Source organism: Phragmites australis, chromosome 15 (genome assembly GCF_958298935.1).
Source record: "Phragmites australis chromosome 15, lpPhrAust1.1, whole genome shotgun sequence".
NCBI lineage: Eukaryota > Viridiplantae > Streptophyta > Magnoliopsida > Poales > Poaceae > Phragmites > Phragmites australis.
In genome coordinates, this window is record NC_084935.1 from 2,494,490 (window position 1) to 2,508,738 (window position 14,249).

General features: G+C 50.0%; 3 protein-coding genes across 3 annotated transcripts; all 3 read right to left on the reverse strand.

The window, feature by feature from the left end:
• Window positions 1-639: 639 nt before the first annotated feature.
• Window positions 640-2,228, reverse strand: LOC133892391 (peroxidase 2-like). The gene is made up of 2 exons (XM_062333132.1): window positions 1,712-2,228; window positions 640-1,536 (listed from the first exon to the last, which is right to left on the reverse strand). Exons 1-2 carry the CDS (start codon window positions 2,000-2,002, stop codon window positions 769-771), a joined length of 1,059 nt encoding a protein of 352 aa, XP_062189116.1. The 5' UTR covers window positions 2,003-2,228; the 3' UTR covers window positions 640-768.
• A 2,106-nt stretch (window positions 2,229-4,334) lies between these two features.
• On the reverse strand, window positions 4,335-6,004 carry LOC133892389 (peroxidase 2-like). Its single transcript, XM_062333131.1, has 2 exons — window positions 5,417-6,004; window positions 4,335-5,301 (listed from the first exon to the last, which is right to left on the reverse strand). Exons 1-2 carry the CDS (start codon window positions 5,942-5,944, stop codon window positions 4,540-4,542), a joined length of 1,290 nt encoding a protein of 429 aa, XP_062189115.1. The 5' UTR covers window positions 5,945-6,004; the 3' UTR covers window positions 4,335-4,539.
• Window positions 6,005-8,412: 2,408 nt separating this feature from the next.
• On the reverse strand, window positions 8,413-9,961 carry LOC133892958 (peroxidase 2-like). The gene is made up of 2 exons (XM_062333944.1): window positions 9,564-9,961; window positions 8,413-9,403 (listed from the first exon to the last, which is right to left on the reverse strand). Exons 1-2 carry the CDS (start codon window positions 9,930-9,932, stop codon window positions 8,639-8,641), a joined length of 1,134 nt encoding a protein of 377 aa, XP_062189928.1. The 5' UTR covers window positions 9,933-9,961; the 3' UTR covers window positions 8,413-8,638.
• Between the last annotated feature and the right edge of the window lie 4,288 nt (window positions 9,962-14,249).

Below are 14,249 nucleotides of genomic sequence, written 5' to 3' on the forward strand. Positions count from 1 at the left end.
AAACTCATCGCGTCTCGGGCGGGCCTCTGTGCTGCGAAATTTGGCGTTCCACACGGCCTCCCTCGTTTCGGAGACGCCTGCCTGTGCCACACAGGAACAGGAGTCCTCCAAATGCTAGCCCGCGTTGGCAGTTCTGGCTTCTGAGCGGAGCGCGGCGACGCCCGGCTCACAGCTCCGCGTGGAGACGCCTGGCCGTTGGCTCCCGACTTGCCGAGCGCCGCGCCACTCCAGTGAGCGCGAGACAGAGGTGCGCCGGGCGCACCGGAGCGGAGCCGCGGCCCCTTGGGAGGAAGCTTGGGCCATGGGGTTTCGGCCGCGTCGGACGGTGACGAGCATGGCCGTGCGGGCAGAGAGCAAAAAGGCAGACAGCAGTGTTTGAGCATGAAAATCTATTCACTGCTATGCACGCAGGGTCGGAGCTACGTTGATCTAGGTTGTGCATTTCGGCTCAAGCTTCGCCCTGCATGTTAGAGACGTCGAGAACATCATCACACAGATTCAGTGTAGTTGGAAATTCGAATTTACAATTTGCAGACAAAACACAAGGCTATGCCGTGGATGGATCTTTCAAAATCGAAAGGTTGTCTGAAAAGTTTCAGTGAAATGAAATGCAACAAACGATACAATAAGCTGGCGTAGGACATTACAAGGACTGGACATCAACAGCAGAACATGCATCATGCAAAGTAGTACGGCTTGCACTCAAGCATAAGCGTGTAGAAAAGCAACCATGCAGCAGTATGGAAGATCGTCTGATACTAGATCGGACTAGTTGAGCATCCGGCAGTTCCTCCTGATCTCGCCGGCTGCGCCTGTCTTCACCTCGATGCTGGCCATCTTCACCATCGCCTTGGCGAACTTGTCCTCCCAGCGACCGGGGGTCATCGCGTTCAGCAGCACCGACACCGCCGTCTGTCCCGACTCGAGGAGCGCCGCGTCCGACGTGAACAGCACGCTGCGGTTGAGCACGTTCTTGTAGTACTGGTTGTCCAGCGTGATCGGCGTCACCACGTCCTGCACCACGGTGGGGTCATTGGTCGCGTTCGGGCTGGCCGGGCACTGCCGCCGCAGCGAGTCGGCCAGCGCCGGCTTCATGTCGGACGTTGACGAGTTCAGACGGCCGTCCGGGACGAAAGACGAGCAGTGGGACACGCCGATGGTGTGCGCGCCGGAGAGGACGACAAGGTCGTCCACGTCGAGCCCCTTAGCGGCGAAGCTGGCGGTGAGCTCGGTGAGGTTGAACGACGGCGGGGGCAGGAACCGTAGGGCCTCGCTTTCGTTGGATACGCGCCCGTCGCGGCGGCCCGCGGGCATCGTGAAGCGGACCCTGCCGTTACTGAGGACGGCGGTGGCGTCACGGGCCGCGAAGGCAACGACGTCCGCGCAGGAGACGTTGTTCGGGCAGGCAGCCTCGAGCGCCGCCTTGGCCGCGTCGATCACCTCGAAGCCGCGCAGGCTCGGGAAGTTGGGCGGGGCCTGCTTCTCCGGCTGCGTGTTCGCCGCGCTCGTGTCCAGGAGAACGGACGCGTCACACCCCTAAATAAACCACACGTTCCACGCGTAAAACCATAGTTTAGCACGTGAGTGTATATATATGAAAATCTTTTATGCAAACAAGTAAATATATGCAAATATGCAAACAACGAATGCCATCCGTCCGATCTCTATTCGAAAGCTATGCCAGATCCCTCCAACACATGAGCATACGTACCTCGACGAAGCAGTCATGGAAGAGCATCCGGATGAGCCCTGCCCCAATGCCAGGGTTCTGTTTCACCGCCTTCTCGACGACACCTCTCACGATCTCTTCGGCATTCGGGCACTTGTCGTAGAAGCCGGCGACGAGGCCGCCGGCACTAGGGCTCAGGGTTGGGCTCAGGGCCGGGCTGGGGTAACCATAGCCTGAACTCGAGCCCGAGCCCGGGCCGGGGTAACCGTAGTCTGCTTTGCATGTCACTGAACCGAGCAACAAAAGCAAGAGCAGAACGGCAAGCCTAGCCATCTCAGAACGAACAGGCAGCTACTGTGTGCGTGTGCGAACAAGAGCTAGCTCGAGAGAAGAAGTGAGTAGTGATGGACGAGAGGTGCTTCTTCGCGCGTCTATTTATAGAACGAGGAGCGACAGTACAACATCCGGTGGTTAGAAGAAGAAGAATGTTTGTGGTCTGGGCTGTTGAGTTCAGTGTCAGCAAGAACATGGGAGGCACAACTCAGCACGGTTGACTTGGGATGCGATTTAAATTGTTCCGCTGAAACGGGCAGGCGTCTCATTGGGCCTGCAATTTGCCGGGAACATGACATGTCTGCGACGAGTGCTGCGAGGATAGGTTTGTTTGCCCCTGGGGATTGAAGACTTTGTGTCAGAAAACGAACCCTGCAGCTGGGTGTACCGACAGTAGGTTGGGGATTCCTTGCCAACAATTTACATGGTTTGTGTTGAGGAACGATCGATCAAACCTTGGCACATGACAGATGATTGGCGCCGTGATTTGCGAACAGCAGGGTACACTAGGTAAGACGCCCCAGATGATCGGTGAACGTTGCGAGCGAACTAACGGTCGTTGCGCAACGAAGCGAACCTTCGTCTGGCAAGACTGTCGAGTCTCGCCTGGCCGGCCGAAACGACAAAAACATATAGGCCAGCGATGCACCGCGACGTGATCACGATCGATACGGGCCGCGTATCAGCGCGCGGCGGCGAACGATCGGGCAGAAGAAGGAGTCTCGATTTATTTTTTTTAATTTTGAGAGAATTGAAACGTAATATTTTTAAAAAAAAATACATTTGCCACCCGTTAAAAAGACGACAGGTCCTTAATGTTTTTATACGAGTGCCCATGAAGATATCTTCAATATAGAGATACAAAATTTCAAAACGGATACTATATTTATAATTTTCGGATTAAAAAATATTTACTATTTAAAAAACACATAATGGTTCCTATTCCACTCCCGGTATTTCCAACGTCTGCATTTCGCTCTACTCCCCCGCGTGGGCTCACGTCCCACGCTTGTGCTCCGCACGCTGCTGCATGCTCTTGCGTGAGCCTGTCTACTGCGCACACTCTCGCGCTCGCGTGGACCCACCTTCAGCGCCGTGCCAACTCGTGCACGGGCTTACTTCCCGCGTGCGTCCGTGCGTCCGTGTTACATGTACTAAACATATGCATGTAACTAGTATAAAACTAAAAAAAAGGTCAAGGTATCTCAGAGCGGGCGAATGGGCCCTAATCGCAACGAGGCAGGTGCTCACCGGCAGGGAGCCTGCGAGCCGCGGAGCATGGCAAATTGGCGACCTGTGTGGCCTCTCTGGTGGGGCTCGGTTCTTTCTAAGCTGACCAAGGCCCAAGGTACAGCTCAAGGCTGTTGGATTTCTTTGGGCAAGCCCACGCCAAGAAAACGAAGGTTCACCCGATTCATGTTTTTTTTTCCGCTGACAAGAAATTCCTGATAATTTGGGTTGTTTCAAGATTAGTGCTCCTCCGTCTAAAAAGTAAAAACAGATTAGTAAAGTGCCTATAAATCGGCTCCCGAGGAGGCCAGGACTCAATGAAAGCCTGATTCAACCTAATAGAGGGCATAAGGGTAATTCCAGTGACAGTCTTTGAGTATTTACGGTCATGCGCCTACCCACTAAGCCCTACAACTAGGGACCTAGCTACCACTGTAGCGCACGTCCTGGATCCTCTATGTAGCCGTCCATGCCTGCTAACATCTCAGCGTAGTCCTCTACACACATCCTGGTCGAAAGTAAATTTTATAGTATTCTATTTATAAAGATTTTTGTAAAATTTTACTTATATTATCTATGTCATTTATCTCGTCATCAAATTGTTAGATTAAAAAAAAATAGATACACATCATCACAATAAAGAATCGTTTGTAAAACAGGATTATGATTCCATACTTCCATCCTTATCTAAAAGGCATTTTGCTTCGACTCTTTGGAGGCTTTCATCGTGGCCTTCAGTGCTTCCAAACGACCGAAGGCTTCTGGTGTGTCTACCTTCGGCTCAAGGTACTGCTTTTCCCGAAGGCGCATGTCCATCTTCGGCAAGGACCCGATGGTACTACTCCAGGGTTTGCACCTTTAGGTCTTCTTTTAGGCCGTTCAGGAGGATGGCATGGGCCCATTCTCTCAACATGGTGGAATCATGGGGTGCATTCAGTGTCTTGAGTGCATGCCCATGGTGGCACGTTTATCTCTAGCTTCCGACTTGTGATACAAATGTTGTGTGTGACTAAAGGTCTAGAGTGTGTGTCTTCCTTGCAATCGAGAAAAAAAACTTCCAGTTATATCACTCAAATTGTGCGCGTTTCAATGTTTACTAGAACTACATCACGTTATGTCAAAATCTCGAAGACAATATGGTATTATTGCTTACAAAGGCAAAGAAAGAAAAAGAAAATCAATAATGGTGTAAACCAAACAACAACAGTGTGAAAATGCAAAATGAAACAGGGAAATAACACTAGCTTATTCACAGGCTGCAAGCGTAACGCTAATGCTGTTGTTCATCTTCTCACCCATGCACACCACTAGTTGACGACGCGGCAGTTCCTCCTGATCTCGCCGTTGATGTCGGTCTTCACCTCGATGCCAGCCATCTTCACCATGGCCGCTTCGAATCTCTGCTCCCACAGTCCAGGGTCGAAGGCGTTGAAGAACACCATCTGCCTCGTCTGCAACGACGTCAGGAGCGCGGCGTCGGAGTTGAACAGCGCGTTACGGTTGAGCACGTTCCGGTAGTACTGGCTGTCCATCCTGTTCGGCGTCACGACGTCCTGCACCACTGTGGGGTCGTTGCTCGAGTTCGGTTTGACGGGGCATTGCCTCCTCAGCGAGCCGGAGAGGCCCAGGTTCATGTAGGAGGTCGGCGGGGACAGGGGACCCGAGAAGGACGAGCAGTGGGAGCGGCCGATGGTGTGCGCGCCGGAGAGCACCACGAGGTCGTCGACGGTGAGGTTCTTGGCCCTGAAGTTGGCGACAAGCTGCGCGAGGTTGAAGAACGGCGGGGGCAGGAATTGGAGCGTCTCGCTGGCGAGGGAGACACGCCCATCGCGGCGGCCTGCGGGCATCATGAAGTTGACTCTGCCGTTGCTGAGGAAGTAGGATGCGTCGCGCGCGGCGAACTGGATGATGTCGGCGCACGAGACCTTGCCGGGGCAAGCCTTCTCGAGCTTGTCCTTAGCCTCGTCGATTACCTCGAAACCGCGCAGGCTCAGGAAGTTTGGTGGGCCGAGCTTCTCCGGCTGCGGGTTCGCCGGCGTCGGGTCGAGCAGGACGGACGCGTCGCAGCCCTGAGAAAAGACGGCGCGGAAATCACGCACGATTGATTAGGACTAATGATACATTTCATGATGAATAATTTTGATTGTGACGCGTGATTATAACCACTACAATTAGTTACCATACCTGGACGAAGCAGTCGTGGAAGGCCATGCGGATGAGGCCGGCGCCGATGCCGGGGTTCATGGTCGTGGCGCTCCGCACGACCTCGCTGACGATCTCCTCCGCGCGAGGACATGAGTCCTTGTAGAAGCCGACCATGAGCTGTGGACCAGCAGGGGACGGAGGAGCCTGGCTGGGCGGGCTTGGAGTGGGTGGCCTAGGCCTTGAGCTCGGCGGGCTCGGCATCGGCGCAACTCTAGGAGAACCGGGAGAGCTCGGGCTCGGGCTCGGCACCGGGGCGATGCTAGGAGAACCATGAGGGCTCGGCCGGCTTGGAGTGGGTGGCCTTGAGCTCGGCGGGCTCGGCATCGGCGCAACTCTAGGAGAACCGGGAGGGCTCGGGCTCGAGCTCGGCACCGGGGCGATGCTAGGAGAACCATGAGGGCTCGGGCTTGGCGGAGGATAGCTGCCATTAATGGACCCATGTTGAGCAGCCACCGCACCGAGCAACGCAAGCAAGCTGAACACGACAAGCCTGGCCATCTTTCGCATGCAGTTGCACACGCTGTGCGCTTCCTGCGTGATGCGAGATCGAAACGAAGGTGGCGGCGCCAGCTCCAAGTGAGGTGAAGCTGCCACTCCGGTGCGTCGGTTTTGTAGATCGGTGCCGGCCGCGCGGTGAGCCGAGGAACAACCACCGTGGAATCACTCCACCGGTGCGATTATTTTTAGCGCATGTCGTAGCGCAATGTCAACCGGGACACATGGACGGACAACTCATCGTCATCGGTTGACTTGCGCTATCAGCCGCGTGCGAAGCGTCAGATTGGTTCGAACGGATCGACCCGGATATAGCATTTCCGAGGTTTTTTTAGCATAGTTTAGTATCTCTTCCAGTGTTAGCTAGAGTCAAGTTAGTACCACTAGCTTCTGCTCGTCGAAGTTTAATACAAAGGTTCTCTAGAACAACCATGCCCTCTTGAGCATTCTCAAGTGGCACCAGCGCGCTAGATGAAGCTTCGTGCAAGTAGTGTATGGACATACGGCGCATGACTTGGTCAGAGGCTCGCCGACGGCGCGGCGTGACACGCCATGTGCGAGAACATTCGACTGGGGCTTGGCAAGATGGGCCGCGCGCTTCGGGACATGTTGGACAAACGGGGCTCGTAAACTGGACGGCGTCAAGCGAGAAGGCCTGACCAGTGAAGATCTGCTCTGTTGTCTGTGCTGCATGCACGTCTTCGAGATCGAGGCGCATGCCCCATGCAGGCATGCGTACCTCTGCAGCTTATCTCTCTTGCAGTTTCATATGCTTGCTCTCTAAAGGGTTTCTTGCTTCATGAAGGCGTGTACTGGTTGGTACTCAGTGGCCGAGGCAGGATTTTAGAGATGAGAGGCAGTATTTTAGAGATGAGTGTTGGGAGTCATCGACGATAATATAATAACAAAGTATTGTTCCATGTAAAGACTAAAGGTCTATAATAGTAATAATAAAAGTACAATTAGTTTCATGTTAAAGTAATGAGCTAGACAACGATTTTTACATCAAACATACATGCATTTTCCTCATTACTAATGTATATATTTAATATAGCTTCCTAATCGTTGTTTATTTTCTGAAATTCATGGGTGGTCAGCTGAACATCCTTGATCCAAGTAGATCCGCCCCTGCATTTACTAGAAACATTTGTTCAGTTTCTGCAAAAAAGCATGTCACAATCGGGACATTTTCCCTCTCCTGATTTGCAAGCAATGGCTATGCAGCTTACTAGAAACATTTCCCCTCTCCTGATTTGCACGAATATTAGCGTAGATCCACCGTTGTATTGCGTAAGGACAGAGAAACCGCAACCGGGAGAAACCTGAGGAGTACTCGTGGTAGACTAGCCATGGCTCCCTGCTTGAGCAGTCACTGCACCGAGTAATGCAGCCAAGCTCTGTTTTGCAGTGCGCCGAAGAAACCAGGAATGCTCACAAACTGATGACGTACGTGTAGAGGTCCTAATTTTCTTTTTAATGGCACAATCAAGGACTCACACGCGTGTCCTATACACACGTTAGGAAAAGAATTGAAGGGCCTTAGACCTCCGATATGCGGGAAACATGTGTGTGATTTCACTAAACGCATACGCATGCATACTCTAAAATTTACTAGGATTTAATCCTGAGGTAACCTACCTGAGAATAAATAACAGACGGTAGTGTGAGCACGTACGCCGGGCGGAGCTCGAACTCTCACCTGGTGTTCGTGCCAAACAAGCTACGGATTGTCCTCTCTATTGGGCCTAACTACTGATCCGCTCTGCTGTCTGGGCTGCAAGTATTTGAGATTACGGCCCATAAAGCATGTGGTTCTGGGCCGGCAGGTGTAGCCTAGGTGTAGGCTGGGTCTTCCATCTGCCGGGCTCACAAACTTCTCACTTACCTAGGATGGTCAAACTTTAGGGCCTTCTTATCTTTCCTTGGCATGTGTGTGCGCCTCTGAGTGGTGGTGTGTGTGACTTTGTGAGTCATCGTTGTACATTTGAAAAATAATCTAAGATTGGGTAATATATATTTGAAATCTATATTTAATTCATAGCGTGATACGGTGTAATTTATTTTCTTTCTTATTTTATCATGCATGATTTTTTTATTTTATCATAAGTTTTATAATAATTTTTGCTACATGTCCCGATATGAATTAGGTCTAGATCCCAAATATATGAGACCAGATATTATAGGATTATTTTCCCCCTCTCATAAAAAAAACTAGGATGTCCAAACTCTAATTCCTTGGGAAGCGTCGGTTAGCCACAAGTGTGATCGGATCTGGATCAGATTAATCAAACAAAATACGAAATAATGCTGCTTATTTATATGATTTCCGACCGAGGACTAGATGAAGTAGTCCCTGCGTGCATTATGCATTGCAGTCTTACTGGCCGGTTAGATCAAAGTCATCAATGTGCTTGACTTAAAAAAAATCCACCTATGATCACAACCTCAGAAGGGCCGGAAAAATTCATGTTGACAAAAAAGAAACTTTATTGAATCATCTGATCTCTAATCGAGTACATCTTCAGGAAACTGCAGTACAATAAACCAAACTGATCATCTGGGCGCAACGAAAGAATGAAACAACGACGCGTACGCGCCTCTGAAGAAACAAATGCAACGAACCAATAAAACGCTAGCTGCAGCACGGAAGGTTAATGACCAGGTGCAAAGTGGTGACAGTACGTCGGCGTCAAGCTGTCCAAGCTGCTAGTTGACGACCCGGCATGACTTCGTCCTGATCTCGCCGTCGGCGGCGGTCTTGACCTCGATTAGCGACATCTTCACCATGGCCTTGGCGAACTTCCTCTCCCACCTTCCGCGGATGAATGCATTCTCGACAACCTTCCTCGCCGTCTGCCTCGACGTGAGCAGCGACGCGTCGGAGTTGAAGAGCACATTGCGGTTGAGCACGTTCTTGTAGTACCGATTGTCCAGCCTGTTGGGCGTGACGATGTCCTGCACCACGGTAGGGTCGTTGGTGAAGTTGGGGTTTGCCGGGCACTGCCTCTTCAGCACGGTGGCGAGGCCCGGGTTGATGTCGGAGGGCGGTGTGGAGATGCGGTCGGAGAAGGACGAGCAGTGGGATCGTCCGATGGTGTGGGAGCCGGAGAGGACCACGAGGTCGTCCACGTTGAGCCCCTTGACCTTAAAGCTGTCGATGAGCTGCGAGAGGTTGAAGAACGGTGGGGGCAGGAAGGCGAGCGTCTCGTTTTCGAACGACACGCGGCCGTCGAAGCGGCCCCCGGCGAGCGGGTAGTTGACCCCGCCTTTGCTGAGGAAGAAGGACGCGTCGCGGGCGGCGAACTGGATGACGTCGGCGCACGAGACTTTGCCGGGGCAGGCCTCCTCGAGTGCCGCCTTGGCCGCGTCGATCACCTCGAAGCCGCGCAGGCTCGGGAAGTTTGGCGGGCCAAGCTTCTCCGGCCGCGGGTTCGCCGCCGTCGGGTCGAGCAGCACGGACCCGTCACAACCCTGAGGCATCAAGTCGTTGCGCACGTGCATGCATGATTAGTTAACATTTTCATACGCGGAGACCATGGTTAGTTAACATTAATTACGACTACGATGCATGGTGGAGTAATCACTCCAGTCTAGGTACCACTTGTTAATGTTATACTAGTAGTTACTATACCTGGACGAAGCAGTCGTGGAAAGCCATGCGGATGAGGCCGGCGCCGATGCCGGGGTTCACCCTCGTGGCATTCCTCACGGCCTCCCTGACAATGTACTCCGCGCTAGGGCACGATTTCTTGTAGAAGCCAAACCTGAGCCGTGGCGCCGGGGATGGAGGAGCCGGGCTGGGCGGGCTTGCGCTTGCTGGAGTAGAGCTCGGCGGGCACGGTACCGGGGCCACGCCCGGGTAGGTTTGAGGAGAACCCTCAGGGCTCGCCGCCGGTGGCATCGATACCGGGGCCTCACTAGGGTAGCCATTGTACCCTGCTTGAGCAGGCGCCGCGGCACCGAGCAACGCAAACAAGATCAATACCGCGAGCTTGGCCATGTTTTCCGGCGTGTGTGCTCTCTCTTCCAAGCTTCTGGCGTGGCGAAGTACTGGAACCCGCACGTCAATTTATAGGCCGGCCGCGCTGTGGTCGTTCGAACGTGGAATCAGTGGACGTCGGTGCGTTTTTCTTTTTATTGCTTATTGCAGCGCAATGTCAGCGTCCGAGAACATGGATGAACAACTCATCAGCGGGTTGACTAGAGTGAGTGCTACCTGCCGATGGTGCCGTTATGCCAAGCTCCAGGTTGGCTCAAATGGATCGGGATCGATGTATATCCTATTATGTAAGAGTGTATGTACCCGGGAGGGCGGCATCTGTCACCGGCAAAGAAGGTGTGGAAGACCGCTTTGGTGCAGCACTGATCAGTACGTGCTTTGAGTCAAGTAATCGCTTCTGTACACTGCGATGAAGTGCCGGTTTCACGAACTGGAGTTGTAATATTACTAGCCAGCAGATGCGGTTTTCTGCTGCAGATGTTTTTTTTTGACGAAAACAGGAGAGCTGCCTTTTCATTTATTAGTAGAAACAAAGTGGTATAAGATGATCAAAACAAATTACCAGGTAAAAGGCTTACTATCTAAGTATGGTGTGTTTACACTTTTCATGCACATGCCAAGACTGTAATCCTGTCTCTTAGGAGACCTTCGTTCCTATCATCACCCAAACACCGAATTCCTCCTTAATGATGGTGATGAGAGCTTGGCAGGAGGCATGCTACCCATTGAAAATACGATGGTTGCGTTCCTTTCACAGGTGCCACACCGTGAGAAGGATGACGCTATGTAGTTTCCGTCGATGTTGTTGCGATGTTGAAGTGACATAGTTGCGCCATCATGCTGAGAGAGACGGATGAAACAGGGTATTTAGCTCCATGAGGTGGGACCATGAAGCCACCATGAGCCACACTTGTGAAGAGTAGGAGCACTCCATGAATAGGTGGTTGATTGTCGCCAAGTTCCGATGACATAGGAGGCAGAAATACGAGTTTGGCCTGCCGCAAGTGATCTGATGTATACACTTGCTTTTGCAAAAAATTTGATCCAGGGTGGCACCCAGGGGTCCCAGACAAGCGATTGGTGATCAACTTTGGTGCTTCCCATGAATTGCACAGTGTACGCAGAGCGGGACGAGTATTTACTTGTGTGTGCTCCTTTCTAAATGATGGTGCCCCTTGTATATGTTAACACCACTCCCTGTAAAACCCGCCAGAGGTTGACGTAATCAGAAAGTAGGTCTGGCGTGATGGCATCTCTCACGTCGTTTATCCAAGCGTTGTCCAACTGAACCATAGCCATCTCAGTGTGAGCACGTGGCCAAATTTATCCAAGTTTAGCACGCTGTGGTCACCGAGCTCTTTCGATCAGCAAACCTTCTACTGCACATGTGTATACGATATGCAAGTAATCGATGACTTTTTTCCACTGATCAGAGGGACCGCGACCATCTGACTTCACCGGCGCAGGTGAATTGAGTCTTGATGAACAGTGGTTCACCGTCGGTGACAGCAGTATGCTTACTGTTCACCAGGTATTACAACAATGTGTCACGAGTGTACTGTTTATCAAAACTGTAGCATCATATTTAAACCGTTCATCTTTGATTAATGACTCAGATCTGCTTGAAGTCACCTAACCTCACAAATGAGTGAGATAAGATTATCTCAATTTCTATTCGGAGATCGATGGCGCAGCTGGCGTGGTTTGCGAGGAACATGGCTAGATACCGGCCGGGGAAATGGGCAATGAAAGAACCAACTACCGGTTGGTACACCGCGAGCTGAATATATTCGTTCCTGACACACACTTACCCTTTTTTTTAGCGGAAGTTCCTGACACACTCTCGTGTGGATAAACGGAGTTTAGCGCCCCTAAATTAGCCGCAGATAAGTACAGAAACGATATTGTATATATGTATGCGCTGTTGACATGGGCAAAAACTATTATCTCTATTTTTTCTTTTCTTTTCAGAATTTAGAAACTCCTGTCGATCTTTTCCAATGGGCCTGGATTCATTAGAAGTTTCAACCGATCTGTTACTTGTGCTGACTTGCTCACAGAAAGGACAGAGAATAGCCAAACCGTTTATATTTTAGCTTCATGTTACCACCAACTTATTCTAATTTGTCGTGTAGTATTTTGATGTGGGCATCCAGAAATCCTACTTGTCACACACTCGCACGATAGCAAGGCATCTCGCATGTTCCTCTTTCATGCGGCCGAGTTTGGTCCTCGATCTTGATTTCCCCATCATTCTCATTGTACATTGCCATTATGATCAAAACATGCTCTCTCTATATATATAAGTTTCCGATTAGGTTAGAAGTGCACACCAGTTGAACAAAGGACCCATCATCACAGAATTATAAACGGAGTGCAAAACTTTCATGTGGTTAGATTTTTCTGAAATTTATGCACATACCTAGAAACGTTGTACTTATGAGCATCTAGTTCATACCCCTCGCTTTCAATCCACCGCCAGTGTTATAGAAAATGTGATTACTACTAGTTTTAGAACCGATGTAATAGAGTTATCTATGTTGGTTTGTGTTTCGAACTGACAGTGATAATCAATCCTAAATTTGATATTTTGGGGACTATTTTTTTTTTTGCACTCAAGGAATAAATCCCGCTGCTTCCTACGGTTTTTCTGATTTGTGACGACCCCCACGGCTCCGGTGGTCACTCTCACTTGAATATAGCAAATTACGCGCTCATGCAATTTATAGGAGTCAAACATGGCCATAAATAATGGATATTTATCATATCTGGATACCCCAAGATGTTCCATAATCCTTGAAGCACATCTTTGTATCTGGGAAAAGGATCCCTGAAAGAAAGGAAACTACTCGCAGGTACTCAAGGTGTCCTATATTCGAGAAGGTCTATCTCCAAAAATAAGAGAGAGAGTCCAGAGGATGCATGATACCACTATATATATATATGGAACATAGGGCCCTGTGAGGGGAGGATGTATTAGTTTCATCAAATTTAATATCATATATTTTTTCAATCAAACCGAAATTTTGGTTGTAGACATAATAAGCTTTATTTTGAGAAGAATAACCAAGTAAGAAATATTTATCACATTTTTTTGGAATTTTGATAAACAAGTACCTTTCTTTAGAATATAGCATTTGCATTAAAATACCTAAAAATATAAAATATTTGATTTTCTTCCAATAAGGAGCTCATATAGAACATTCTTCAACAATCGGTGACAATATAACCTATTTGATGAATGACAAACGGTATTGATAGCTTCGGCTTAAAAATTATCCGAAACATCATATTCCAAAGCATTGATCTTGCCATATCAATAAGAGTTCGATTTTTCCTTTCAACTACTCTATTTTACTCTAGAGTGTATTTGGTCGAGAATTCATGTTTGACACCCTTTTCTTCACAAAAATTCTTAACCTTTTGTGTTCTTGCCATCATATTCCGAAATTACTCCATTTTACTTCAGAGTGTATTTGGCCGGGAATTCATGTTTGATACCCTTTGATTGGCAAAAGAAAATGCCCTATAATTATAACGTTTCCTTGAGCTAGCCATTTTCATATTTTTCACACATGCTTTTTCTAGCTTTGCAACATCTTTGTGACTAACCTTTTCATAACTCAAATAATCATGTTAGTCCACAAATTTCTTATTGTCATTAATTACCAAAACACGAAATAGGGGCCTAGATGCTTCAGTCGACCAATGTTGGGGGCTTGCTACCTCCCCACATCGCCTCCGGAGGAGGTCACGACCAGGGCCTATGAAGGCTGCAACTTGGGAACCGCTGGTGGTGCTCCAGAAAGCCTGCAGGTAAGAAAGCTCTAGCACTAAACTGTCATTACCGTAAGAAAAGGATCTACGGTGCTTGCACATATTTGGACCGGTTCTTGATAAGGGATGGATTCACCAGGACTAAGAATGACGCAGGTATTTTAAGGGTCTTCTTGAGGGCGCCTCCACTAGTTCCCAAACCCGTAGGGACTGAGGGAGCACCACCGAAAGAACTAGTAGGGACAATGGTCTTCCCATGCTCTTGGACTGAAGGCTAAGACATGCTCAAAGTCAAGAATAATTCAGCCATAAAAACCTTGAGTAAAAGCTCAACTTACCAAGGTCAGGGCCGTCGTGTGTGACGTAATCAAGCGCCCAGCTAGCAGAGCCAGCGCTGGGTCAGCAGAGGCAAGGGGGGTAGGAGCTGCTCGTGTCTGTGGCCTAGGGTCACTTGCCAATGACTTAGCTCCTGCATCGTCATCTCCCTCCGGTTCTGCTTCGCTTCCAGAGGATGGGGCTTGCGATGAGGTGTTGTCACCT

Coding starts and splice junctions, on each gene's coding strand:
- LOC133892391 (XM_062333132.1), bottom strand. CDS start 2,002: ATGGCTAGGCTTGCCGTTCTGCTCTTGCTTTTGTTGCTCGGTTCAGTG. Junction 1,537..1,711: donor TCCATGACTGCTTCGTCGAG/GTACGTATGCTC, acceptor TGGTTTATTTAG/GGGTGTGACGCGTCCGTTCT.
- LOC133892958 (XM_062333944.1), bottom strand. CDS start 9,932: ATGGCCAAGCTCGCGGTATTGATCTTGTTTGCGTTGCTCGGTGCCGCG. Junction 9,404..9,563: donor TCCACGACTGCTTCGTCCAG/GTATAGTAACTA, acceptor TTGATGCCTCAG/GGTTGTGACGGGTCCGTGCT.
- LOC133892389 (XM_062333131.1), bottom strand. CDS start 5,944: ATGCGAAAGATGGCCAGGCTTGTCGTGTTCAGCTTGCTTGCGTTGCTC. Junction 5,302..5,416: donor TCCACGACTGCTTCGTCCAG/GTATGGTAACTA, acceptor GTCTTTTCTCAG/GGCTGCGACGCGTCCGTCCT.